The 26,322-nt window shown below is 34.0% G+C and overlaps 4 protein-coding genes across 7 annotated transcripts; 2 read left to right on the top strand and 2 right to left on the bottom strand.

Annotated features, from left to right (window-relative positions):
- Nucleotides 1-557: 557 nt before the first annotated feature.
- On the bottom strand, nucleotides 558-5,509 carry LOC116852424 (nicotinamidase-like). The gene is made up of 4 exons (XM_032832770.1): nucleotides 4,849-5,509; nucleotides 1,722-1,983; nucleotides 1,441-1,587; nucleotides 558-1,151 (listed from the first exon to the last, which is right to left on the bottom strand). Exons 1-4 carry the CDS (start codon nucleotides 5,073-5,075, stop codon nucleotides 780-782), a joined length of 1,008 nt encoding a protein of 335 aa, XP_032688661.1. The 5' UTR covers nucleotides 5,076-5,509; the 3' UTR covers nucleotides 558-779.
- A 3,937-nt stretch (nucleotides 5,510-9,446) lies between these two features.
- LOC116852425 (HD domain-containing protein 2) lies at nucleotides 9,447-12,192 on the bottom strand. Its single transcript, XM_032832772.1, has 4 exons — nucleotides 12,008-12,192; nucleotides 10,581-10,705; nucleotides 10,281-10,449; nucleotides 9,447-9,987 (listed from the first exon to the last, which is right to left on the bottom strand). Exons 1-4 carry the CDS (start codon nucleotides 12,056-12,058, stop codon nucleotides 9,757-9,759), a joined length of 576 nt encoding a protein of 191 aa, XP_032688663.1. The 5' UTR covers nucleotides 12,059-12,192; the 3' UTR covers nucleotides 9,447-9,756.
- A 2,423-nt stretch (nucleotides 12,193-14,615) lies between these two features.
- Nucleotides 14,616-18,553, top strand: LOC116852435. 4 transcript variants are annotated; one of them, XM_032832807.1, is made up of 4 exons: nucleotides 14,616-14,842; nucleotides 15,713-15,763; nucleotides 16,014-16,812; nucleotides 17,273-18,553. In XM_032832807.1, the coding sequence occupies exons 2-4, from the start codon at nucleotides 15,725-15,727 to the stop codon at nucleotides 18,550-18,552; spliced, it is 2,118 nt and encodes a 705-aa protein (XP_032688698.1). In that variant the 5' UTR covers nucleotides 14,616-14,842; nucleotides 15,713-15,724; the 3' UTR covers nucleotide 18,553. The 4 variants fall into 4 exon arrangements, with proteins under 4 accessions (XP_032688698.1, XP_032688700.1, XP_032688697.1 ...); XM_032832809.1 differs by lacking the exon at nucleotides 14,616-14,842 and adding an exon at nucleotides 14,923-15,168; XM_032832806.1 differs by lacking the exon at nucleotides 14,616-14,842 and adding an exon at nucleotides 14,923-15,413.
- Nucleotides 18,554-19,348: 795 nt separating this feature from the next.
- On the top strand, nucleotides 19,349-25,270 carry LOC116852433 (V-type proton ATPase catalytic subunit A). The gene is made up of 12 exons (XM_032832802.1): nucleotides 19,349-19,467; nucleotides 20,358-20,456; nucleotides 20,528-20,640; nucleotides 20,798-21,163; nucleotides 21,723-21,779; nucleotides 21,868-21,962; nucleotides 22,050-22,321; nucleotides 22,866-23,049; nucleotides 23,262-23,379; nucleotides 23,461-23,741; nucleotides 23,829-24,018; nucleotides 24,161-25,270. The coding sequence occupies exons 2-12, from the start codon at nucleotides 20,375-20,377 to the stop codon at nucleotides 24,251-24,253; spliced, it is 1,851 nt and encodes a 616-aa protein (XP_032688693.1). The 5' UTR covers nucleotides 19,349-19,467; nucleotides 20,358-20,374; the 3' UTR covers nucleotides 24,254-25,270.
- Nucleotides 25,271-26,322: the final 1,052 nt, after the last annotated feature.

The following is a 26,322-nucleotide window of genomic DNA, read 5'->3' as shown; positions in this document are numbered from 1 at the left end:
TGTGTGTGTGTGTGTGTGTGTGTGTGTGTGTGTGTGTGTGTGTGTGTGTGTGTATACATATAACCACTGTAATTTTCATTTCAAATTGTAGATATTTAAAACCATCATATAACGAATCGTCAAAGATCTATTCCTATAAAGACGAGAATTGCGGCTGAAGCAAAAATATATTTGCGATTTAACGGTCGACGATGAATCGGCGAACAAGATCAACAGAACAGCATGATTGTTAATCGACAAAAACAACTAACCGCATTTAATGACGACTGGAAATAGAAGGACTATTAAAACACAATGAAACACATATGAATATATGTCTCGTATGTGTAAGTAATTGCGTGTCACTTCAATGTTACGTAACAACAAACGTTGTTATCTCCTGTTGCAACGCCCATCCCTTTTAACAATCATGAATGCTTGCGCAACTGTATTTTTGAGACTACAAGGTCAACTTTTATTACCAACCTTGTAGGTTTCAGTATTGTCCGCGTCACTTCACGGATCACGAAACAGCAATACTACAATATATTCGATAAAAAGGATAGAAATAAGTCATATAAGAGTTTAAATATTTTATTCGTATTTTTGGTAAATACATGTATGACACCCAACACCAATATATCCTATAAAAAAAGACAAAAATTATATCCAAAATACATTTTTAACTATTCCAATTCATATGGTTTGTCAAAAGTGCAATTAGCGTCGGTTATAACCGATAACTTAACTATAGTTAAAGATAATATCTCGAATACGCCTGCAAAACTATAGGATTCTCTTTACAAAATGTATTTCGCAGCATGATACGCCATCACCAGACTACGTTTATCTTTATTCACTAAGGACAGAACGTGTTCACTGGACGCCACCAGACCACCATTTTCAGATATCGTTTTCTTAGCAATATCTATGTTATTTCTGTTTGCAGCACGACAACAATCGTCAACAATGGCTAACCGATAACCCAGTTGAAGACCACCCAAACACGTTTCTTTTACGCAAATATCATAAGCAAGACCGCAAACGTATAAGTGTGTGGCACCTATTTTCGACAAAACCTTTGTAAGCTCCGAGCTATTGCCATCCTCGCCATTGACCACTTTGCCGAAAGCCGATAATTCCTCTATGTCCGAAATCTGACCTTTGTGAACCTAAAATATGGAAACTTTTCAGAAGAAACTATTCATAAAAGGAAGACGAACATTTCTAATCAACAACGAACAATTCTGAAATTGTTTCGTTGAAAAACTGGCAAAACTTGACTGTCGATTATGCGATTCTAAGCGTCAAGGAATTTTTTATTAACTGATATTGAGCATATGCCATATGCATATGAATAATGTGCTTTTTCCAAAAAGTATGTCTTTAATTATGTATTATATATAATTATATATTATATCATATGTATTCCATGTATTATCATGCATTGTTATATATCACCTGCTCAGAAGAAGGCACGATTAAGAGGTCTTTGTACAATGCAGCACCCCAAGTGCCCTTAACGCAGTGCTTCGGCCAAAGAGTCTGTGTGACATATGGTTGCGAGAAGACGACAGTATCGAAAAGTTTTGCCATTTCTTTAGTGACCTGTTCCGAATCGTGGTGAGATCATGATGAAAAAAAAATATTTGAACATACATATTTTGTATGATATATAATATGCGATAAAAAGAACTCACTATTCAGGAACAATGTAAATAATTCGTCCAATTACGCAATACCTTACTATCCTGATGGAGTTCACGCTTCGCTAAATTCTCGAAGAAACTGATATGATCCTCCGGATGCCAATCGAGAGTATATATCACTTTGTCCCACCGACCTGCCGTTATAAGACGATTAATGGGCTCCACTACTTCCACAGCTTCCTGTCCGTAATCACAATTTCGAAAGGCTAATGTGCCATCGATAAAATCATTCTGCACATCGACCACTACCAAAACATTCACAGGATTTACAGTAGCGCGTATCCATTCGTGACATCTATGAGAAAAACCGCTTTTAAATCTTAAAAACTACGTTATTAATTCTTCTTGGTTCAAAGTGAAATTTTAATATTCATTTTGTATTTCTCCGCTTCGACCAATTCCACACACATAGCAGAAGCTTACAATAATATTACAAGTTGCAATGTAACATTGCAGAGACATTATGGAACAAAACCTAACCACCCAGATAGCCAAACCTGCGCGAACAGATTTCGAGCAGAGCTTGCTATCAACTTTTAATGGCAAATAGATAACAAATTTGATGCAGGATCTGTTATATCAAATCTTGCTGCCAAATTGCTGCCAAATATGCGGCAGAGTTTGTTGTCGGATAATTGCTGCAGATTTGCAGTAAAAACCGCGCAGAGCTTGTAGCGATTTGACGGCAGATTAGCGGCAGAAATCACGCAGACCTTTCTGCGCTAAAGCTTTGCGCGGTTTTTGCTGCAAATTTGGCACCAATTGCCCGACAGCAAGATCTGTCGCCAAAAAACGTAGCCTAATGTAGACACAGATGGTTATGGTTTTGCTGTGGGTTTTTGATCAAATTTGCTGCCAATCTGCGCGCAGTCTGCACTCAATTTTCTTACTGGGCATATATGCGTAGAAATCTTTCTGCAAACTTTTTCGATATTTTTAAGCTTTTAAAAGCAGATGCGAAAGTAAAGCAATGTTCTTCAAAATTTTTCTGTTTGGAGCATCCACACTTTCGGCATATATAAGCTGCGAAACTTTTGGATTAAGCAAATATTACGCTAACTGACAGATTGAGATTTTACATTAAAAATTTTTGTTCGTTTTCGTAACATATCGAGCAATGCTCCAATTTATCTTTGCATGTACTTTCATTGCGTCAAAAACATTTGTAATTCTGTGTAACCAATACGATGTAAACTTTGCAGAAAAATGTCAGTATTATGTCGGTAAAGTTTTCAGCTTCAGCATCCCCTTAAGCGCAACCGCAAACACTGAGCAGCCGTAATATCTTACGTGAATTAACTGCGGAAGCGGAATTCGAAGCTTCCGCTTTCGCTTCCGCTTTCCGCTATCACGGCTGAACCGATGTTTCGTTTTATCATAGATGTAATATTGCTATGACATTATTATGAAGTTATAAATCTCAGTCGAACAATAAAACGGAGAAAAAATATTTGGTTTCATAAATTATACGAAATCGGAGAGAAAGACGTATGAAGTGTAAAAAATGTAAAGACACAAAAAATGAAATGACAGATTTTTTTTACTTTTTAAATAGAATCATCAAACATTAGTTTATTTGCACCATTATAATAGGAAAATTTATTAATTTCTCACAAGAGATATTGTCGATACGTATTAAGGAATAGGATATCAGAATATCAAAAACGTAAATGCAATATTGCTTATAACATTATAATCAAATATAATTTCATTACCGAAATCTCTAGGGTCAAGGTTTGTTCATAATAATGTTTTATACAGTGTTAAAAACAACTTATTTGTAAACGTTACATTTTACCGAATAATGCTGCAATAATATTATTGTAATAATTTCTTGCAGACTAGCACAACAGCTTATATTACGTGTGTACTTCTATGTTATATAATAGTTATATTCTGTGTTTGCTGAAACTGTATGTTAAAAAGAAAATACTGACTCCAATGCAACGTTTATATTCATTCTTAAAAACAAGCTGTACAAATTTTTAAATTTTAAAATTGATCATAAGTTTCTATACATAAAAATAAGCAATATATAAATATTCTTATGAAATATTTTTATTTCAATTACTCATTTAGATAAGTATGAGAATGACGATTTCTATCTTTTTTTAATTTTTTCGGTTTTTGTGCCCCTACAACTTATCGATGTAGTGATATGACAACGTTAAAAAAGTACTTCAGCGTTTATTTTTAGAATATTTTCTATTATTTATGTGCTGGAAATTAGTTGCGCATTTCAGGTAGATTTCTAAGAAATTATCTATTAATATAATAATTATTAATATAATAATTATTAATATTATCTTCTCATTACCGCTCTAAGCTCGACAGTCGAGCTGTCGATCGCGCATGAGACGCTCTGCCTTAAGAGCGTTCTAATGTAAGAAATATCCCAGTTAGCACAGAGAATTCAAAAAGAATTTAGTCACCAATTATGTCACCAATTCCGAGTTCATTTTTGGGTGCAAAAAAAATTCTTTTCACTGAACTTAACTCTGAAGAATTCTTTTTGCACCTAAAAATGAACTCGGAATTGGTGACATATGACTGAATTCTTTTTTAATTCTCTGTATTATCTGGGAATCGTACCTTTTGCCAAACCGCCATTAAGTCACAATTTCCTTGCTTAATAATACTTATTTTCATAAATAAAATTAAATGAACAAATATATGTATAAAATATATTACAAATAGAAAATGCAGTATTTAATTATTTATGAAAATAAGAATTACTGAACAAGGAAAATATTTTAATGACGGTTTGTGATGGAAGATACAATCCCATATTTCATAATTGTCTGAGGCAAATTTTTTTATGTGCGATCAGCGGCTCAGCCGTCAAGTTTAGAACGGTAATGAGAGAATAGTAAGCGTCATCTCCGAAATTTGTCTGAAATGTGCAACTAATTCCTAGTACTGACTTATGCTATTCTTGTGCAAATGCGCGCATTTGTTAAGATAAACGTCCTGAATTCAAGATTGCTTGATTTTCATAAAGATACACGTTATTTGATAATCTAATTATAAAATTAATTAAACATTAGAATATAAAGATTTATTATCTCAACGTATGAAAGATTTAAAAAGTTCTATCCCGAGACTACTTCAAATCTACCCGGTTATTATTACGGGGTGATATTGCGCGCGCATATGTTACCTGTGCAATTCCCGCTCGTCCAAAGTACCGTCCGCGTCCATGTCGAACAGTTTAAAGATCTCTTGTACTTTCGACTCATGCCTCTTCACCTCTTCTATGCCGAACAATTCAGCACACAAAGCCCGAAACTCCTCATAATTCAACAATCCGTCCGCATCAACATCGAATTTTGACTGAATCGCCATCGGAGAATTCCAGACGTCGTGATTTTTCGTCGATCGCGACATGATCAATATCAAGTTACTGTTTCGCACCGCGTCCGTATGCTGTTATATATGATTCGAACTCGACCCAAGCGTCGTATTGACCGCTCGCAGAATGAACGTACAACCATACCACTGCCGTCGACACTGAAAGAGCGCCCCGATGATCGCGAAGTTGCGCTGCAGTGATGGGGAATCGTGAAATTTCTTCACGGTATAGGAACTGGAAGGTTGTGAATATGCGTGAAGTGACGTAACAATGATATAAGCCAATGACGAATGCAGCATAGAGTATGGGGTCTTATATATGCATAAAGGATTCGTCTGTCTGATGCAATCTTCCCGCGTTTCTTCTGCGAGTAATAGATTAAGTACTGATATAATATTATGTAAAAGTTGTATTAAGTTTAGGGCCGATTATTCCAAGTTTTTGGTAAGCCAACATTTAAATCATGTGTCTATCTCTGTTCAATTTAAAAAAAAACGAAGACAGATATGATTTAATTGTCAGGTAACTTACCAAGAAGTTGAAACAAGTTGGCCCTAAGTGTTGTTAATGTACTTTTCTATTGTATTTATATTTGTATTAAAAATTTATATTAAGATGTAATATATATATTTATATATAGTGTAATTCTGTATTTTTATATATTATTTGTTTGTATGTATTTTTTATTATATATTTTATGTATTAAATATATTATTTAATATATACAATTTTATTGTTAAAATACTGAAAAGATTTTGTGCAGTTTTTCTTATCTGTGCAACAAATGTTGATATTAGTGTGATAAATCGGCTGCAAATATTACAAAATAAAATTTAAAAGTTTATTATTATTCATAAACAATATTCTATTTCTTTAACAGAAACTTTCGCCCTTACAATTCCCTTCATACTTTTGCAGGCTGAGGATCTTACGAAACCTTAAAATGGATACGTCAATGACGCTACTACTGTATTTGTCAATGCATTTGTATTAGAAATTCACACAAGCTGTGTTTCGATTCACTGCCAATACTGAAAGTCTATAGTTGATGTCACGTATATTATAGATTTTCAGTACTGACAGTGAATATTGGAACGCCATTATTCCCCGTCATTGTAGTGACTACGCTTAGTTGCCCCTCCACATGGATTTGCATGAAAAAGAAGAATCCCCCCTCAATTTGAGGCATGTTAAGTTTATTTCTTTGGTTACTAGCACAGATATCTATACTAAACTAGATTGCTAACAGGCTATCTAAAAGCATGTAATGGCTTGTGTCCGATAGAGTTTCCGGTGCATGCGAGAAAATGACCGCTACCGCCACATATTTTCACTACTTTTAGTCATAAAATTCTTTTGTTAAAAATGAGCAGAGCAAATAACATTCAATACCATCTATTTTTTGTTACGACATTTGTGACATTTTTTTGATGCAATAAGATGCTGATATTTTTGGTTTTACAATAGTAATTTAATGGCCACGCTACTCACATGTACGTTGTAAGTACTCACACAAGTGACACGTCACACACACAACGTTACCACACAGGATTGCCGCCATTTTCTCGCCTGCAACCGGAAACCTTACGCGACACACGTTCGAAACCCTTGTTAGCAATCTAGTTTAGACATCTGTGGTTACTAGTCGCTTCTTCAAACAATCGAAATTATTATATTTTCTTTCTGTTTACCTTTTTTATCTAACATATATTTTATATTACATAGGAATGGACTTCTATTTATTATTATTCTCTACGAAATGATTTAAAAAATCCTATATATTTTCAGATTGTTGGATTAGATTTAAATATGTAGTACAAAATATTTTAAATCCAACACTATATAAAGTTTCCATGTGCCATTATATAGACGTAAGAATATCGGACTAAACACAAGACCTTAAAGCCATTTTACAATTGTGTGAGCGAATCGTGAACGTAAGAGCCAATTATTTCTATTCCTTGTTCCTATTATATTGCCTGGCATTGTGCATAGGGCTTTAAGATCTGAATACCAAATAAGAGAGAGAGAGAGAGAGAGCGCACGTATTGTTGTTTCGAGAGGTTATAATTTATATTCCAAACTCTCTTTTATCGTCAAAAACTCTAAAAGTGACTTATAAGCCACTTTTAGGGACGCTTTTAACGATAAAGTAGAATTCAAAATATAGGCCTAGATATTCTGCAAACAAAAATACTATTGTGCTCGCTTATATATTTTTTTGAAGATTTAATTACATTCTTGGGTTATGCGCTGCAAGCGTCAACAGCAAAAGCAGCAAGGAGGAGCAGCCTTCGGCGAATAGGTCAGTAGCGAAAGTAGCAAATAGATGTAGCCTTCGGAAAGTTCAAGTAATTCCACTATTTTACATATTGAGCAACTATTTTATATGCTAATCTTCAACTAATTTATATAATACCTTTCTCTTATCTCCTTCAGCTAGCCATAAAAAATATTTATAAATTGTCTATATTTTTAGTACTTTAGTTTTTGTCTATATTTTTCTATGTGTAAGATCTTAAATTACAAATTATGTGATAAGCATAAGTTGATAATTCAACAATTATTTTTTCATACATAAATAAAAAGTTGAAATTAATTAAAATATTCACACGAAACTTGTAGCAAAACATTGAGAAAAATGTAGAAATTGTGATAACTGCTAAAGTGATGCAAACCTTTAAAGAGACATTTTATATATAATTAATGTAGTAAATTATGAAAATATGTTGAAGTAAACAAAATTCCTCAAAGCACTTAAATATTTATCATTTGTTTTGTGTCAACTTACACTAGATGGAGATAACAGAAAAATTAATTGGATACATAGTATTTTGCTGTATTATTAAATTTGTACACAAAATAAATTAATGATTTTAAAGAATATCTTACAACAATAAGAACAGAAATTGGATAAAAAATATAAATATTTTGCTTGTAAATATTAAACCAATATGTATACATTTTATAATACCAGGTAACTAGAATTGTAAAAATAAGTATCTCGTATACTTTCAAAATAGACCATTATAAAAACTAACAATAATATTAAGCAATGAATTTCTGGCTAAATAAGAAAACCTCCTGATTCACAAAATCCTAATTTTATAGATTTTTCAAATGATGCAGAATTTCAAGACAAGTTGGACAAAATAAGTATCTCAATTTTATCAATAATATAGAAGTTAAGAGATTTTCTAATTTGGCCGACGATAAGATAGAAAGGCAGTAATCATATTTTTCTGTTTCAGGCAGTGTTAAAAATCACATTAAGATTGCTAACTACTCTTTGCTGTAGAACTCTTGATTGATGAGGTCAAAAACTAAAAAAATATGCTGAAAATCCCTTGCAAAATATATTAAAATAGAAAAATGTCTCTATAAAATGATACTTACTAATTGATCAAGCAAACTTGTAAAATAGTTCAAATATTTTCCTTTTGTTTAAATAATCAATAAATAATCGTAAAATTAATGTGACACACAAGCTTCCTTTTTAATCTACCTTTTAAACTTATCTTTAATCTATCTTTCTATCTTTTTAATCTATCTTCTTTTATGATTTTGTCACGTTAATTTTACGGTTATTTGTTGATTGTTAGAGTAAAAGGAAAATATCCAAACTACTTTACAAGTATGTTCGGTCGATTGCAAATATCGTTTCATAAACATCATTTTATTTCAATGTATTTTGCAAGAATATTTAACATATTTTTTCACTTCTGATGCTATAAATCAAGATAACCATGGCGAATAACTAGAAGCTTTAATGTTTGGTGTAATATCCGAATACTATCTATATAGCTTAGCTTTCTTCTCTTTATAATCTACACAATAATTAAGGCTCCTGGGGAGTCGCATCATCCATCTCTTTTTAATGACGTCAGAAGCGAGAAAACGCATGCTAAAAATTCCTGCAAAATACGTCCAGATAAACAGATATATCTACAAAACAACATTTGCGATCGATTAAGTACACCTCTAAAATACTCCGTACACTTTCCTTTTGTTCTAAAAATCAATAGATAATCGAAAAATTAATATGACAAGATAATGAGGAAATTAGGTTAGAAAAGACGATTGCACGTCACATTTATTTTATAATTATCTGTTGATTGTTAGAACAAAAGGAAAGTGTACGGAGTATTTTAGAGGTGTACTTAATCGATCGCAAATGTCGTTTTGTGAATATATCTGTTTATCTCGACGTATTTTGCAGGAATTTTTAGCATGCGTTTTCTCGCTTCTGACGTCATTAAAAAGAAATGGATGATGCGACTCCCCAGAAGCCTTAAAAGATATTTGGTAGTTGCTTTACTATTAAATACTTAATTACGATAAATATGGAAAATGTATATGTATGTTACTCCAATAATAAGAAATAATAATAAAAAAAAGTCTAGGAGTGATGTCAAAATGTAAAATATATATATAAGAAAATACATAAATAAATATTACTTTAGATAAAATCTACTGTGCAACACGCGTGCGAACTGTTCAAATAACTTCAGCAATCAAAGAAATAATTGTTAAATCGCGAGACCGCAATGCACAAATTTCTTTTACTAGAAATATATTTAATATAACCGCCGTCATAGTTGTTCTGGAATAATACTGCATGCTCCAACTTAATGTTCAAAATATCATTTAAGTTATTTGGAAACTTGCTCTTCCAGATTTTCGCCTTCCAGATTTTCGCCTAAAGCAGCACCTTTGTTATTTCGCAATGTCTGAATCACTCAGCAAAGCTTTTCTCTCGGAGGCTATATCACTTGCAAGTTTATTGATAAAGGGATGTTTAATCTTTCCATTTGTCGCGACAAAGAATTCTTCCAATTTCCCCAAGATATTGTCTCTCTTCTCATACTCGAACGCTTGCATCATCAAGTCCAATCTATCTAAATCTTTCACATACTGTGCTTCCGGGGTTTCTTGCTTCTCATATTCCTGATGAATATTAAAAGTAAAAGTAAAAATTTAAATCAGCATTATGAAAAAAAATAGGTTGTCTATTCTTTGTTTCCTCTATCAGTATATACTATGTTAACCATATTAACTAGATTAATTAAATAAGATCTTAGTGATTGAAGGATAAACATTATGACGGAATTTATGATATTTCTAAATTTAAAATAAAATGTCTTCAAAATTTTAAGTATAATGTGGAGAAAAATAGAGACCTTGAACTTTTTTCTTTCAAGATGTAGAAATAAAAATAAAAGTCATAAGATTTCTCTTACACGAAATATTTGCAATATTTCAGGTCCTTTATCATCTAGCAATTTACAAATGTCTTCCATAGCTTCATCTTCCAATCTGTGTTTCTCATCTGGTGGAATACCACAGTAAGGAGTTATATCTCCCACGATACATTCGGCTAAATCATGAATTAATGTCATTTGCATTATTCTGTGAATTACAAAATAAGTTATTAATTTGTCTTCTATAATTTCAATGTATTTTCTTGATAATAAATTTATGTAACTTTAAAAGAAACAATTTTATGAAATATATCTGATATAACAAATATTTTATCTTACTTGGTTTTATCTAAATTTTCTTTTCCATCCACTAGGAATGATAGCATTGCCATTCGATACATGTGTCCAGCAATTGTTTCAGAATCAGGTACATCTCGCTTCACCCATCCTGTTCTTTTCATATGCTGCAAACATTGAAGTGAAAGTATTAAACATATATAAAGATTCTTTTTATTCCTTTATAAAATTAGAGTTTTACTTTCCTAAATAATAAAATACATAATCTAAATATTCTACATTATTTTCTACAACTTTAAGCAATCTTTCAAGAAGCATACAGACTCTTTTAAACTCACAAATTATATCTTAAAATTACAAAAAGGCATTTAAAAAAGTTTGCACATATTGTATATGTTATAAATATTCCATTATTCAAGTTTCTAAAGTATATATAGTTATATAAACATATACAAGTATATATAAATATATAGAAGTAAAGAATATACTGAAGAAGATATTTCGACTAAAAAACTGAACAACAATTCTTATTTTTCTGTTCCAGAAGTCAACATCTCCCACAATAAATACAATTAAATGACTGAAAGCATATCCATAAAATAAATTATTGCTGAAGAACAACGCTAAGCTCTATCAACAACAGAGATATATTCTATTTTCTTTCAAGAAATAAATTGTTTATTTGTGATATAAATCAATGCATAAAAATTAACAATTTTAATAGCAACATGTACCTCTTGTCCACAATCCAGCTTTAATTCTTACGCCATAAAAAATTGACCAAGCACAGTTGATTATTTTTAAAATAATCGACTGTGGTTAGTCAATTTATTACAGCTTAAAGATTAAAACAAGGTTGTGAACAAGGGGATAATAAAAAAAGATATAAGTCTATATTTATCAGGTAGAATTGATATGATTACACTATTTTTTTTTATTTGATTTCCGGGTTTGAGCAACGTGAATCCTTTGTCTGATTATCACGTTTCGCAAACATCAGTCTGCTTCATCAAAGAAGAACAACCCGATGTCCTACTCTTTTATATTTTTATCATTTTGATGTTCAAAAATTCTGTTTTCCTCCCTCATTTTCTTTCCCTTCTTTTTTTTTTAAAGTTATTTCAAAGCCTCAATTATGCCTATGCCTACCATATTTTGTTAATGCCAAAAGGTTAATGATAATGATTTCCAAATGGAATACAATTGTAAATATGTAAAGTTTCGAATGTGCCGGACAATGCTGTTAAAGCATTAAGAAAACATGGGATTTCCAATCGATTACATTAAGAGCGTGAAGGTCATATGTTACATAATCGAGATTGGCACACGCGGTTTGCCATGAAACGGTTTCCATACAGAGGAGATGCGAGCGAATGAGTAAACAAAAGAGAGAGAAGGATACGATAAAACAAAACGAAAAACGATTTGACAGCATGAGCATAAGCACGAATGTATCATCTTTAACTCACTTTCAACCGGCCTACCAGCTCCATAAACTGCTGTAGCTTCTTTGTGTCCATCACGATCGATTAATAATTCACGTTATTTTCACCGTTACTGACAGTTATACGAAATCCGCGAGGCAACGCGCATTTTAACTGGTTCGTGGATCGAAAAAATTCAGGAGGGGTAGAAGAGCGATCAACGTTGCCATGGAGTTACCAAGCACTAGAAACAACATTACCCTATTTTCCCAGCCGCAACAATGATAAGGAAATTTATACCATATTGGCTGCGTTCCGAAATTTATTGCCTGTACTGAAATTCTATAATATATGTAACATGAACTATAAATTTTACTACCAGTGCATTTTGGAACGCACCCATAGAATGCGTTCAGCGAACTCAACAATTGCACAACGGTTGAGCATTTCGTCAACGGGTGCTTTCCAGTTGCGTACACTGTGTTATACAAAACCAGCTTATTGGTTGTATATTATCTTACAAAATATTTTAGATAATATGTGACCAATAAACTGGTTTTGTGTACGTGTGTGTCAAGATGTGTTAAGTAATTGGAAAGCATCCAATGTAATTAGTCTAAATTTAAGGATCTAACGATTAGATGACAATTTCTTGAAAAGTGGAAGGGATAATATTGGTACCAAGGAAAATTTCTACACGATATAATTTAAAAGTCTGTTCTTTGTAACTGCGCTGATGAACTGGTGCAATTGAGAACCTCTAGTACAGAGAATCGCCAACTTGGTCACATGACCAGCTGATTGGCTGGCATAAATATATACGGATTTAGACATTGCGACGCCAATGCAGAACAAATGATTATATTTATATATATATAAGGTTTGTTCGAGTTGTACTATTCACACTTTTACACCTAATGCCCGTTGCACACTACTGCACCTCATACAACACAAATTTTCCAAAATACGTTCTGAAGATGCTTTTAGGACGGAGGGATGTCATCAGAATATTTTTAGGACGTCCTTTGAAGATGTGAGTTATCTAAAGATATCCAATAAGTTTATTCGCATTAATTGAATTTTTTACACTTTCACACTTAGTGCACATTAATTCTTTAGAGGTTCTACAAATGACGTTATGATTTCCGTTTGTGTTACGAGTGTAAATGCAATTCTAATACACTTTTTACCCTTGATCCCAAGCAAGAGTGAAAAGTGTATCAGAATTACATTTACACTCGTAACACGAACGGAAAACATGACGCAATTTTTAGAACTTCTAATGGCTCCTTGTTTTTCCGTAAGAGCTAGAAGGTTATTACGGAAAGCAGCATATTGATTGGCTGTCGCGCGAACTTCCGCCGCGCGGCAAGCATTACCGCGTCCTGTGTGCAGGAGCCATAATATATTATAAATTGTATGCAGTAAGTGAAATGTAAGTTTATTTTATGTATTTATTGCATGTATTTTATGTATTATTTTATATGAAATATATATTTTCTGCAGATTTATAATTTTAATATAAATAGAATATTTTATCTTTTAATAATTTATGCTAAAGTAATCCCAGACAAGCAGACTTCCAAGTGACGTTCTAAAGACATTACTATTAGAGATGCCCAATTCTGAATCGATTCGATTCTTTCTCCAAAAATATAAAAGACTTATTCGTGTTGTTTGCACTCTTCGCACTTTTCGTATTTAAAACTAAATAGAAGTATATTGGAATGTTTCGAAGAAACAAAAACGAGATAACCAACTCAATTGTTTCTTCCAAGCGTCTAATTAGGCGTCCATCTCTTTTTAAGAGCGAAAAATATAAAACATGCAAGCAGCACGAACAACCCTTTTTCCCTAAATTTGTTAGGAAAAGAATCGAATCGATTAAGAATCGGGCATCTCTAATCACTATGTCTTAAAAACATGCTGAAAAAATTCTAAAGATGTCCATTGCAAATTGGTATTGTCTTAAGTATATTGTAATATTTATTTTACTTACAAATTCACGTTAAATCTTTCATTTTTCACGGATTTAGTGAAGGTTTTCATCTTTCACGAGTTAATTACAAAATTTTCACTTTTCACGAGTTCACACTAGGGGAAAAGATTCATGATCACTACCCAGGAGGTCGATTGTGTATCTCGAAACGGAATGAAAATTATAAAAATGAGAAAATTCACTAGACATTGACCAACGAAGTTATAAATATTCTAGTAAATTTGCTCACTTTTGTCATTTTCACTCTGTTTTGAGATACACAATCGACCCCCAGAACGCAGCCTTGGTCCATGTATATTCCAGTACATTTGTAACAAGGCAGTCATATACAATTGTCATTGCACTGGAAGGTTTAAGGTCAGTTTATGGTGACCATGATCCGTTAACTTATGCCGGAACCGTAAAAAATTGACCAATCATAGTCGAATTATAAAAGAATAATCGACTATGATTGGTCAATTTTTTACAGTTCCGGCATAAGTTAATAGATTACGGCCATCATAAACCGGCCTTTACAACCGCTCATTGAGCGTTCAGTAAACTCTTGCATCTGATTGGTATATAGTTTTAGATCCATGGCATATGCCAATTGGATGCAAGAGTTCACTAAACGCTCATTGAACGGTGTAATATTGAATGCACCTAATGAATGAAGACGTAAATTCGGGAAAAGCCAGCCGGGGAATTCCCAATGTATTTAATTTGATGATGTAAAAATCTCATTTAATCTCATTTTATCTACCAACGTTCAGTATTATTTTATTGTATACTCGAGTCAGTTGATCATTGCAGTTGTTAACGAATTGACGAATATTTGATTGCCTTGTTACAAAATATTCCTTCGCAAGCAGCGTCGGTGGATTATTACGTAAAACAGAGAAGTACGAAATTATTCAATAATTAATAAATTATTCCCTAATCATTCTTTATAGTCTTTACTGGTTGCACTAATATGTTAACGATAATATATATATTTGGCCAAAGTTACTCTTCATGAATCTACTTTTACTTATGTTACGTCTCGTAAATTTGATAATCGGAAATTGATAGCAAGTTGTCAGATAGATCTTTTGTTTTTACCTCATTTGAAACAGTAACACTTTGCGACACTTTGAAAAATTGCAGTGCCCCGATTCACAAGAAGCTGCATATTTTTTCTTTTTATCAAATTGACGTTTTTCTTCTGACGTTATTTGGAATAATAGAAGTAAGAGTACATGTCAAAGTGCATCAAACGATTGTTCGTGATGACAAGTAGAGAAAAGCAACGGCAATTAGAATTGGCAGTGAATTCCAATTTGATGGTCAAGAATATTCGTGCAACCAGACCTTAGTGCGGAAATGTTCAAGTCTTTTTTGAAAACTAAGTGCGAGGACATTAGATGTCAGTTTACGAGGTTAAAACGTCAACGATGGCGTCATCCCATTCAACGAGAGAACCATATATATACAGTACAATGAATACGCAGTAATTTAAAATACATAGAAAATGTCTATACGAGTGATAGCATCAATAAATATCTAATAACTAATCACTATTTTCATATCAAATAATAAATACAAAATAAATAACAAACATTACAAACATGATAACAAATATAATACACTATAGCTTATCTAAAATCTAAAACTTTAATCAAATTAAATTATATCAATCGTTATTGACTTTATCTATGACTAACCATTTTATGACTAATCATTGTTAAACTTTATTGACAAGAAAAAAATTGATATTCTTTTATCTTCCAAAGGGTTTTACAAACATGGCTGCAAACAATGAGACGACTACAAACCAAGATTTTGTAAGTTTTCTTTCAATATATGTAATCTGTTGTGTTAATAGTGTTAACAATAAATTTGAATTCTGAAACTCGATAGATATTACAAAAATTTAATTTGTAAGATTTATAATTGTAAAATTTAATTGTATAATAATGATAGCCACTTTAGATATTTAAATATCTTAAAAATTCTAAAAGATTTAAGATATCCTTTTTCCCCTATGTATTGATAATAAATATTATGTTTTTTAATTATTTATTTGCTTTCCAGGAAGATATGAAGAATCTTGCTATTGAGCAACAACAGTGTTTCTATGAGCTTTTTTGTGATTGCTTGACATATGAATCTAACGAACACAAATACTTGAAACAAAATATTGGATATGCACTTTATGGCCCACCAAATACTGATGAGAATGCAACAAATAGTAATGTTTCTTGCAATACAGAAAATCAAAGTGAAGATGCAGATATAACTGATGCAATAGTTTATAAAGATACAACTCTTATAAATAAGATATATGAAAAGATACATGAATATACAACAAAAGTCGATCCTGATAAACCCATTTATTCTGCTATAATTTACAATATAGTAGTGTGTCCTAAGAAAGAAGAAGATGCAAAATTTGTAGTAATACCCATTCCTATTTTTAAAATTTGGAGGTATAAGAAAACTGATACTACATTATTTTGGAGTAAGAAAACTGATACTACAAAGAAAGAAGAAACAACAACAAATTTAATAAAAACAGATGAATACGAGATATGGTATATTGATACATCTGGCAGAGTATATAAAGATTGGACAGATTACCAGACAAATAATAATCTCTTCAAATGCACAATGGTTCTTCCAAAAGATGGTTTATATCAAGCAGATCCGTCCTGTCCGATTACAGAGGACTATTCAACAGTGTGGCTTGAAATTATGGAGTCGCCTGCGTGCTCACTGGGAGCACAGATTCGTAGTGGAGTAGATATTGCCTCTACTATCACTGGAACTGGGGCATTTGCAATAGGTGCTGCAACATTGGTTACACCTATAGCACCAGTTGTTGCTACTGCAGGTAGAGTACTTAAGGCTTCTGGTCCCATTCCTGTGGAATCCTGAATTGATGATGTTAAAGGTCAGATGGATGGTACATCAATACAGGATTATGCAGCAGTGAGACTAGGAGTTTTAACTTTTAATTCATACAACGAAGATAGTGACTTTTTAATTTCTCAAATAATAATAAACACTTTTTAACTACTTTATAATCCGTTAATCCTTTGCGATCATAGCGTGTTAAGACAAAAGTATCTTACTGGTCGGAATTATTTTGACATTAGCGATTATTAGCAATGAACAATTACGCGTATCGGATGTACTTACAGAATGCTAAAAATGTTTCGTCAGGCATAGCCTGACTTACGATCAAATAGAATTAATATCGACTTATATTGTATAAATGCAGCATCTATTTTATATGTTAGAAATAATACATTATTATATATGTAGTTGATCAATGTTTATAATTTACATAGGTGTTATCGCTACCGGAGTAACTGCTATATGGGCAATGGCACGAGGCACTGGGCAACTAATAGATCGAAGTGTCCACGAAGAATCCATTAATCCTCTGGATCGAGAAGCATTTCCACAGTGGCTTACAATCACTGGTTCAATGTTTGGCTTAGGCGTAATGGGAGGAACAGCGGCTATTTCTGCCGCTGTTTCACGCGGTATGACGGTAAACACTGCCGCAAGACTAGCATTCAATACCGTGCAAGGTGGCAACTTATTCTTGAATGGCGTCGGTATTATATATCAGGGTTATTGCATGGTAGATAGATATAGGACAGATGAGACAGTTAGTTTTCTCGATGCAGTAAGCTTGGCGACGCACCTTATGTTCTTTACCGGTGCTGTAATAAATATTCAGTTCGCCGGAGATGTCATTGAAAACAATCAAAGCAGAATCATTAATGACTACAGGGAAACCATGCGCACTAAGCGTCTCCGTAAACAATTTAATCGCGTCAAACGACGGGCTGCCGCGAATAATTCATGCCCAATGACCGAAAAAGCCGAAGTGATACGCTACATAAAGCATCGTAATCAGCTAATTTCTAAAACTTCTGCTGCTCCTGCCACTTCTGCCACTCCTGACACTTCTGCCACTTCTGCCACTTCTGCCACTCCTGGCACTTCTGACTTTAATAGAGCGACAGACAATACTAACTCCCAGATGATCACATGGGCAATTAAAAAGGGCATGTTAGTAATTAATGGCATTACACTCTTGGATGCTCAACTCTTTGTTGTTGAACTTATACGGTCAGGTAGATCTATTATTAATTCTAATCAAAGCAACATGCCGAACTCGCAAAATGAAGATGAAGACGATTTCCGTACTACACAACTGTGGAGTATATTAGATAATTTATTAGAAAACTTCTTTAAGATAACTAAAAACCCCAGACGCAACGTAGATACGGCTGAATTTATTCCATTGCTCAGAGAAATGGATTCGTTAAATATAAACGAAAACCTTCTGGAAAAACTGTTTAACATCGCTGTTAGATTAATACAACATTCCCGAGCTCCAGACGAATTTCTATTCAAAGTGTTTAAGTTTGTCTGGTTGTATTGTACGGGAAATTTTAAACAGTGGGGTATAAATACGTGTCTTCGTATGCAGAGCATTGCTGGTGCTAAAATTTTGCACATGATTATCACAGCACTTTTTGAAGCTGTAGATTTCGATAATCTTTATACAGCCTGCGAAATGTATCTGACATCTCTCAGATTCATTACTAATTAAATCATAAAAAAAATTAATACGCACAATAATACACACAGCAATATAATTAATAAATTTAGTGTATATAATAAAAGTATGTGCCTTACTGTATGCTACATATCATTGTAATGTTTCACATATTTTAGATATATGTAAAAGCTATTATACATTGAAACAAATAAAAGATATTTACCTACATAAATTATGTATCTTGTATTTTCTACTAACAAATAATGCAGTTAATTAGAAAAACCAATTTATTAGAAATAGTTATTGTCTAAATTTGTATCATAGATAAATTTGTTTCATAGACCTAAACACACCTAGAGACTAGATTTAAATAGTGACATAATTGCACATTTATTTTGTGTGTAAATTTAAAATTATGTTTTATTTATTGTATAGTACTAGTACAATAGGTACTGCAAAGCAGTTTTTATAATAAAATTGCGAGCTCACTTATCTGTCAAAAATTAGGAGTTATTTTGACAGGTTTTTTTTTACCTAGTAATTATATTATTAATTATTGTTATCAATTATAATTATTACATACACATTTAGTATCCTTAATTATATTATTATTTATATCAGTATTATGTAAGTCTGTTGATAATAATTTCCAGTTTTGACAGTTTAGTGAGTTCCCAATTTTAGCATTGTGTCTAAACCGTTTTGCAACCCATTGTAACATTCCTCTTATGATAATATTTTTTATAATACGCGCGAATTCTCGAACGTTAAGATAATACGTTCTCGCGGTTTTCATGCGGAGCGATCATAAATCCCACGCACGCGCGCACCAGTCTAATAATTGAGGATCGGCACGCGACTCAGTCAGCTGACCTGTCTTGTGATAGCAGCTAGGCCGGAGACACCGAAGAGGCTTGACTCGTCGCTGGGTGGACCGCGCTCGGAAACGTCGCATCTCGCACACGCGTAAGTATCGTGCCGTTCGGATCGATCGCCAAGATCCGCGGTCCTGTTCCTTCAATCGCACGAGCTAATCTCAATTCAACGTTTCGCGAGTAACGCGCGGAAATCCACACGAGCGAGCGAGCGAGCAAACTCCGGCGCGCGTAGTATCGATCGCGCACCTACTTTGCGGTGCGCCATCGTCTCGTCGATCGACACATTGCACGAATTTCGGTCGAATTTTCGGTCACGACGCGCCCCTCGACATTCGCACGTTCGCGCGCGACCCTCGCGCGATTTATCACCGTTCTTGCCAATCGACAAGCTTCCCTCCTACGTCTAGCAGACGGTTCGCAGACTTCGCGGGGCTACGCCTATTTTTTTGAACGTGTGCTCACGTGAATCCCCAAGAGCAGTCGGCGCGTGTGACAGTCAGAAACTTTCCTTGAATCTGGCTCTTCCGATCACGACCAGCGAGAAATCGCATATATCGTATGAGAAACGAGGGAAAGGCTGAATCAATGGATTTACCTCCTCACTTTCGTTTTTTCTCATATCTTATATATTTTATATTTTAAAATGCCTCACATCACGAATATGAAAAGTGCGAAGAGAAGAAACGAAAATTGCTGGGAGGTGTAGATAGTGTAGCTAAAAAGGACAGGCTGAGATTCTGTATATATATGCTCTTCATATGTTTATATTCAATTTATTTTTATTCTTGTACATATCGTATATTTTATATATTTTCTATAGTAACAAAATTTTGAAAAACTAGACAGCTAAAAGAGACATATCTATAGTTCGGAGCTGTATATTTCTTATCACTGTACTTCACAGTCTCTTGATTCTGTCACTTGCAAATAAAGCTTTGTAGAAACTAGAGGTTGCAATATAATTTTTTCTGTTTTCAGATAAATAATTATTCAAAATGACGAATCAAGGCTTGTTAAAGATAGCGAATGAGGAACGGGAGGGCAAGTTTGGATATGTATACGCTGTATCTGGACCTGGTGAATTTATTTTACTTAAGTCAAATTTCCCTTATCTTATGAACACTTAATTCAACATACTCTTTTTATAGTGGTTACTGCTGAAAGAATGGCTGGATCAGCTATGTACGAGTTGGTACGAGTTGGTTACTACGAGTTAGTGGGAGAGATTATCAGATTGGAAGGAGACATGGCTACGATACAAGTACGCAACAATTCTGCAAAATATACCTCTATATCTTGGAAGATAAAGAACCAATTTCTCATTTCTGTTGAGATACAAAACACTATATCTTTTTCATCTATACTTTGCGATACACCAGTATATTTTTACAATTCAAACAATTCTGTAACATTTCAAGGTGTATGAAGAGACAAGTGGCGTGACAGTTGGTGACCCTGTGCTTCGTACTGGAAAGCCATTGTCGGTCGAATTGGGTCCTGGTATCCTCGGCAGTATCTTCGACGGTATCCAACGTCCGCTGAAAGACATCAACGAGCTCACGAGCTCGATCTATATCCCGAAAGGTGTCAATGTGCCTGCCTTGTCGCGTACAGCTAGCTGGGAATTTAATGCGCACAATATCAAGAATGGCAGCCACATCACGGGTGGCGACCTGTACGGAGTCGTGCACGAGAATACATTGGTGAAGCATTGGATGATTCTACCACCAAAATGCAAAGGCACCGTCACGTACGTCGCTCCTACTGGCAACTATACAGTTGACGTAAGACTCTATTTTATATTAGATTTCATTTTATAATTCTAAAACTCCCATGAGCACTTGCTACGGAACTCTGGATGATGTCAAAAGTAAGAAAATGCATGTCCAAAATTCTTGCGTGCTATTTCCTAATAAAAAGATATTTATATGACAAAACACTTCAGATTGCTTAGGCATACTTGTGAAATGCTTTTAAACTTATCCTCTTCCCTTGATAGTCAATAAATAGCCTTAAAATTAACGTGATAAAATCGTGAAAAAAGGAAGAAATGTTAAAGAAGAAAGTTACATGTCACGTTAACTTTAAGATTATTTATAAAGTATAAAGGAAAAAAGATAATTTTCGTAACATTTGACAAGTATGTTGAAGCGATCTGAAAAAATTATACAAATATTTTTTATTTGGAAATAGTATGCAAAAATTTTAGACATACGTTTTATCGCTTCTAACACATCAATCCAGAATTTCACTACGAATACGAAAAGAAGAATGATAATATTCATGATAAAAACTTATATATCAAGCAATAATGATTTTCACAAATATGTAATATTATTATAGGACGTCGTATTAGAAACGGAATTCGACGGCGAGAGACAAAAATACACCATGCTTCAGGTACGATATCCAATAGGTAATCTAACCGCGTGAGCCGCGTGAGAGTTTTGAATGTTGCATGTTGTGATTTACGTCTACTTGCATGTAGGTATGGCCAGTCCGTCAACCCCGTCCGGTTACTGAAAAATTGCCGGCTAATCATCCTCTACTCACTGGTCAACGTGTCTTGGACTCTCTCTTTCCGTAAGAACCCATTTCTACATACTTAGTCGAGGTAGCATCGTCAAAATGTTAATCTCATAAGTGTCTGGAATTCGACGCATGTTACAGATGCGTCCAAGGCGGAACCACTGCTATTCCCGGTGCCTTTGGTTGCGGCAAGACCGTCATCTCGCAGGCCTTGTCCAAGTATTCCAACTCTGACGTTATCATCTATGTAGGTTGTGGTGAACGTGGTAACGAGATGTCCGAGGTATTGCGCGATTTTCCCGAGCTAACCGTGGAAATCGACGGCGTCACCGAGTCCATCATGAAACGTACCGCTTTGGTAGCTAACACATCCAACATGCCTGTAGCTGCGCGTGAAGCCTCTATCTATACTGGTATGTCGCACGTCATCGAAGTCATTGAATCGCTCGACAAAATTCGGGACAGTGATTCGAACACCTATCGTCGAGTGTAGTAAATCTGTTTTTCAAACAATTTCCTGAACTGGTGCACATTTATACAAAAAGTTATAGTGAACTAAAAGATTTATTTTTATCACTGGACTAATGTATACTTACGGAAAAGAAACAAGTATACAGTTGAAACTTGACGGAAGAAAGAAAAAAAGAGAAAGCTGGTATAGCAACAGAAAACAAACTTATTATATACTTGAACCTGTCCTTTTTCAAACAGCTTCTTGCTCTGTTGTACATTGGTGCAGTAAGTCAGAGTGAGACAAGTATATTTTGTTTTGCTCTAACTTATTGTATCAAAGGTTCAAAGAGTTTCTTCGAAAAAGAACAGACTTTTTGTTTTACTCTAACTTATACCAGTGTACATTAGTTCAGAAAATTCTTCGAAAAGAAACAGGCTTAGTGATTAACGCTATCGTAATTGTACAAATGCACTTAATAAGTAAGTCCATTGTCCGTTGCACAGGTATCACATTGTCTGAATATTTCCGTGATATGGGTTATAATGTGTCGATGATGGCGGACTCGACGTCGCGTTGGGCTGAGGCTCTCCGAGAAATTTCAGGACGGTTGGCTGAAATGCCTGCTGATTCCGGTTATCCTGCCTACCTCGGTGCTCGTCTGGCCAGTTTTTACGAGCGCGCCGGAAGGTACGACGTTATCATCAAAAACATTATCAAAAAATTGTTCGCTGATAAGCATTTAATTCTTTATTAAGGTATCGTGATATCAGCAAGCACACGATAGTGATATCTATACTCTTATTAAGAATGTAATAGATCACGTTGAAGCAACGTCCATATTACACAACAAGAGAAACAGTTTCCATTTACAATTCGTTGAATCTTCCATTTTTATACAGGGTGAAATGTTTGGGAAATCCAGATCGTGAGGGATCTGTCAGTATCGTAGGCGCCGTGTCACCGCCAGGTGGTGACTTCTCCGATCCTGTGACCAGCGCGACGCTTGGTATTGTACAGGTATTAATGACATTCCATTATATGTGAGATAAAAGGTCACGATAGATGAAACTACTTTTTAATGAATTCTCTAACTTCTAGGTGTTCTGGGGATTGGACAAGAAACTTGCACAGCGTAAGCACTTCCCGTCTATTAATTGGCTCATATCGTACAGCAAGTACTTACGCGCGCTGGATGATTTCTATGACAAGAATTTCCCGGAATTTGTGCCGCTGAGAACAAAAGTAAAAGAAATTCTGCAGGAGGAAGAAGATCTATCAGAAATTGTACAGTTGGTAGGCAAGGCTTCCCTTGCTGAAACGGACAAAATCACGCTCGAGGTGGCGAAGTTGCTGAAGGATGACTTCTTGCAACAGAATAGGTACACACAGAATTTGTAATACCTTTTCAAAAAAAATATGATAGTGATTTTGTGAACTATTAACTACTATCTTCAAATTTCTTTCAGCTATTCGCCGTACGATCGTTTCTGTCCGTTCTACAAAACTGTGGGAATGTTGCGAAATATGATTGCATTTTACGATATGGCAAGACACGCGGTCGAATCAACAGCGCAATCAGACAATAAAATCACGTGGAACGTTATTAGAGACAGCATGGGCAATATACTTTATCAGTTGAGCTCCATGAAGTTCAAGGTTGGTATACACAATTTATAATAAGTGTATCATTAATTATTAATTACATTAATCATTAATTAACAAGACTATTACATTAATAACGATTTGATCATTCACAATGACAGTTTTTCAATATATTCTCTTTTTGTGTAAATTTCAGGACCCTGTTAAGGACGGCGAGGCGAAAATCAGATCGGACTTCGATCAGTTACACGAAGACATTCAGCAGGCATTCAGGAATTTAGAAGACTAAATTCCTATTGTCACTTGTTAAAAGCAATTTTAAAATATGATTGTTCTGCAACTTGGCTCTAACATTTAAGGATGTCCCGATCTAATTTGAGAATTTACCTGTAATTTAATCAGCTCATTAATAATGTATGACCGCGCAGAACAATGTTATCGATTATTGTGAATTATTTGCCGAATTTACGTCATTCTTGAAGCCTTGAGGCGGAATTGTAAATAGAGAAAAGCTAACCAACAGTGGAACCTCTAACACACTATATATCATACAGCGAAATATCATTCGGACGAAGCCAAGTCACGTGCCCGTGACGATTGAGACAATAAAGCGGGACATTCTTAAATGCACTCGCAGCGTGTTCGAAAGATACACTCCGCGTTCTCGAGAGTCGACGCGTTCGGCTCAAGAGGAGAGCTACCTGTAATTAGTCAGTTATATAAAAGAAAGTAACTTTTCCCCCTTGCAGAGATATACTTTCGTTCGTTCTTTCCGCTTTGTTGAAGAGACACAAATGTATTAACTGGGAAATTAATATTCCCAATGTTCTCTATGTATGTGTAATATAAACGAAAGTATAAGAACGGTTTTCCGTCTCATCCTGCCGCGTAGATTAGAAATTCATAGTACACGTAACCGGTAATCACGTGCTAATATCACCGGATAACGCGGCATCTGTTGCTAGCAAGAGATCGAATCGTGGAGTATTAAACACACTGTAACATATGATGTACTATTTAAAGACGATAGATGATAATGGCAACCGTTACATATACGATTGAATATATTATTATTATTACTTTAACGACGAGACGTTATGGGCATGATTTGAGAGTTTAGTAAAACGGCACGATACCTTTAGACACATCTGTATGACGGATCGAGGTGCGGGGGATCTTCAATATCATGAAGATAATGAAGAAAAAGAAATATGTGCATGATGACCAGTGTTCCATTGACTTCGACATCATTTCCATTGTATGATATGTAAAAAAGGAAAAAAAACAATAAAAATTATGCACAAGATCGAAAGAATCTTATTGGAGTAGAAGAAAAAGTGGAGGGAAGATGTTTGCAAGTAAACCGTTATAGACCATTCTCAATAAATTTTGTTTTAATAATAATAATAATTATTATATAACAATAACCTCGCGGTATGTACATCAACGATATATTACATTTCGATCAACGCTTGGTGGGTTGATTCTGATGCAGTTACATTTTTGTTCACAGAATCAGCTCATGTTGAAAAAAATATGTTATTGCCACGTGCACATAAATTTATGCACATGTGTATGTCCATACACATATAGGACTTTTCATTATCAGGTATCCATCTCAGGAACAGATGTGAAATCCAGAGACGGACAAAGTTAGTACATATCTAAATTTCTTAAAGCCTTTCGGTGATATTTTATATAAATTCTAGAAATATGAAAGTTAAACTGAGCAAAATATTACATATACGTGTAAATCTTTTTATCGGCTCTCATATCATTAAATCTGTCCCCGGAATAAATTCCATTAGCAATGAAACATCCTATGTGTTAATATGTAAACACACTCGTAAGTATATAGTTAATCTATTTTATACAATTTTCTAACTCGTTCTATATGAAATATTTTCTACGAAAACAGTATTAAAAATAAAAAATATTCAACGATCTCTGCACACCAGTCACGTAATCGTCATATAGTCAACAAAAATCTGTTCTTCTTCAAGGTAAATTCCGGCTGCACTACACTGTTCGAATTACTTTTTTTTCTTTAAAAAAAAAAGATACCATGCGCTGACTCCTCAATATTCACAGCCTTAACTTTCCCACGTCTACCAGTTACAATTGACCTATTTTATGAATGAATTACGAATGATATTTCTGTATTCACAGGTCTTCTAGCCAATAGTCATAACTACACAGCTGTTACCGATATTACAAATTTTATCATGTACAACTTAAAATTTCATCATGTACAATGTATGTTATATTAGATATTCGCGATATGTAATTAAAAACATTAATTAATTATATATTAATTATATATTAATATAATATATAATAATAACATAATAATATTAT

This window comes from Odontomachus brunneus, unplaced genomic scaffold (genome assembly GCF_010583005.1).
Source record: "Odontomachus brunneus isolate Ranch 3 - 2012 unplaced genomic scaffold, Obru_v1 Obru_scaffold_224, whole genome shotgun sequence".
Taxonomy (NCBI): Eukaryota; Metazoa; Arthropoda; class Insecta; order Hymenoptera; family Formicidae; genus Odontomachus; species Odontomachus brunneus.
The sequence above is the reverse complement of the archived record's forward strand: the minus strand, read 5'-3'. Positions and strand labels throughout refer to the sequence as shown.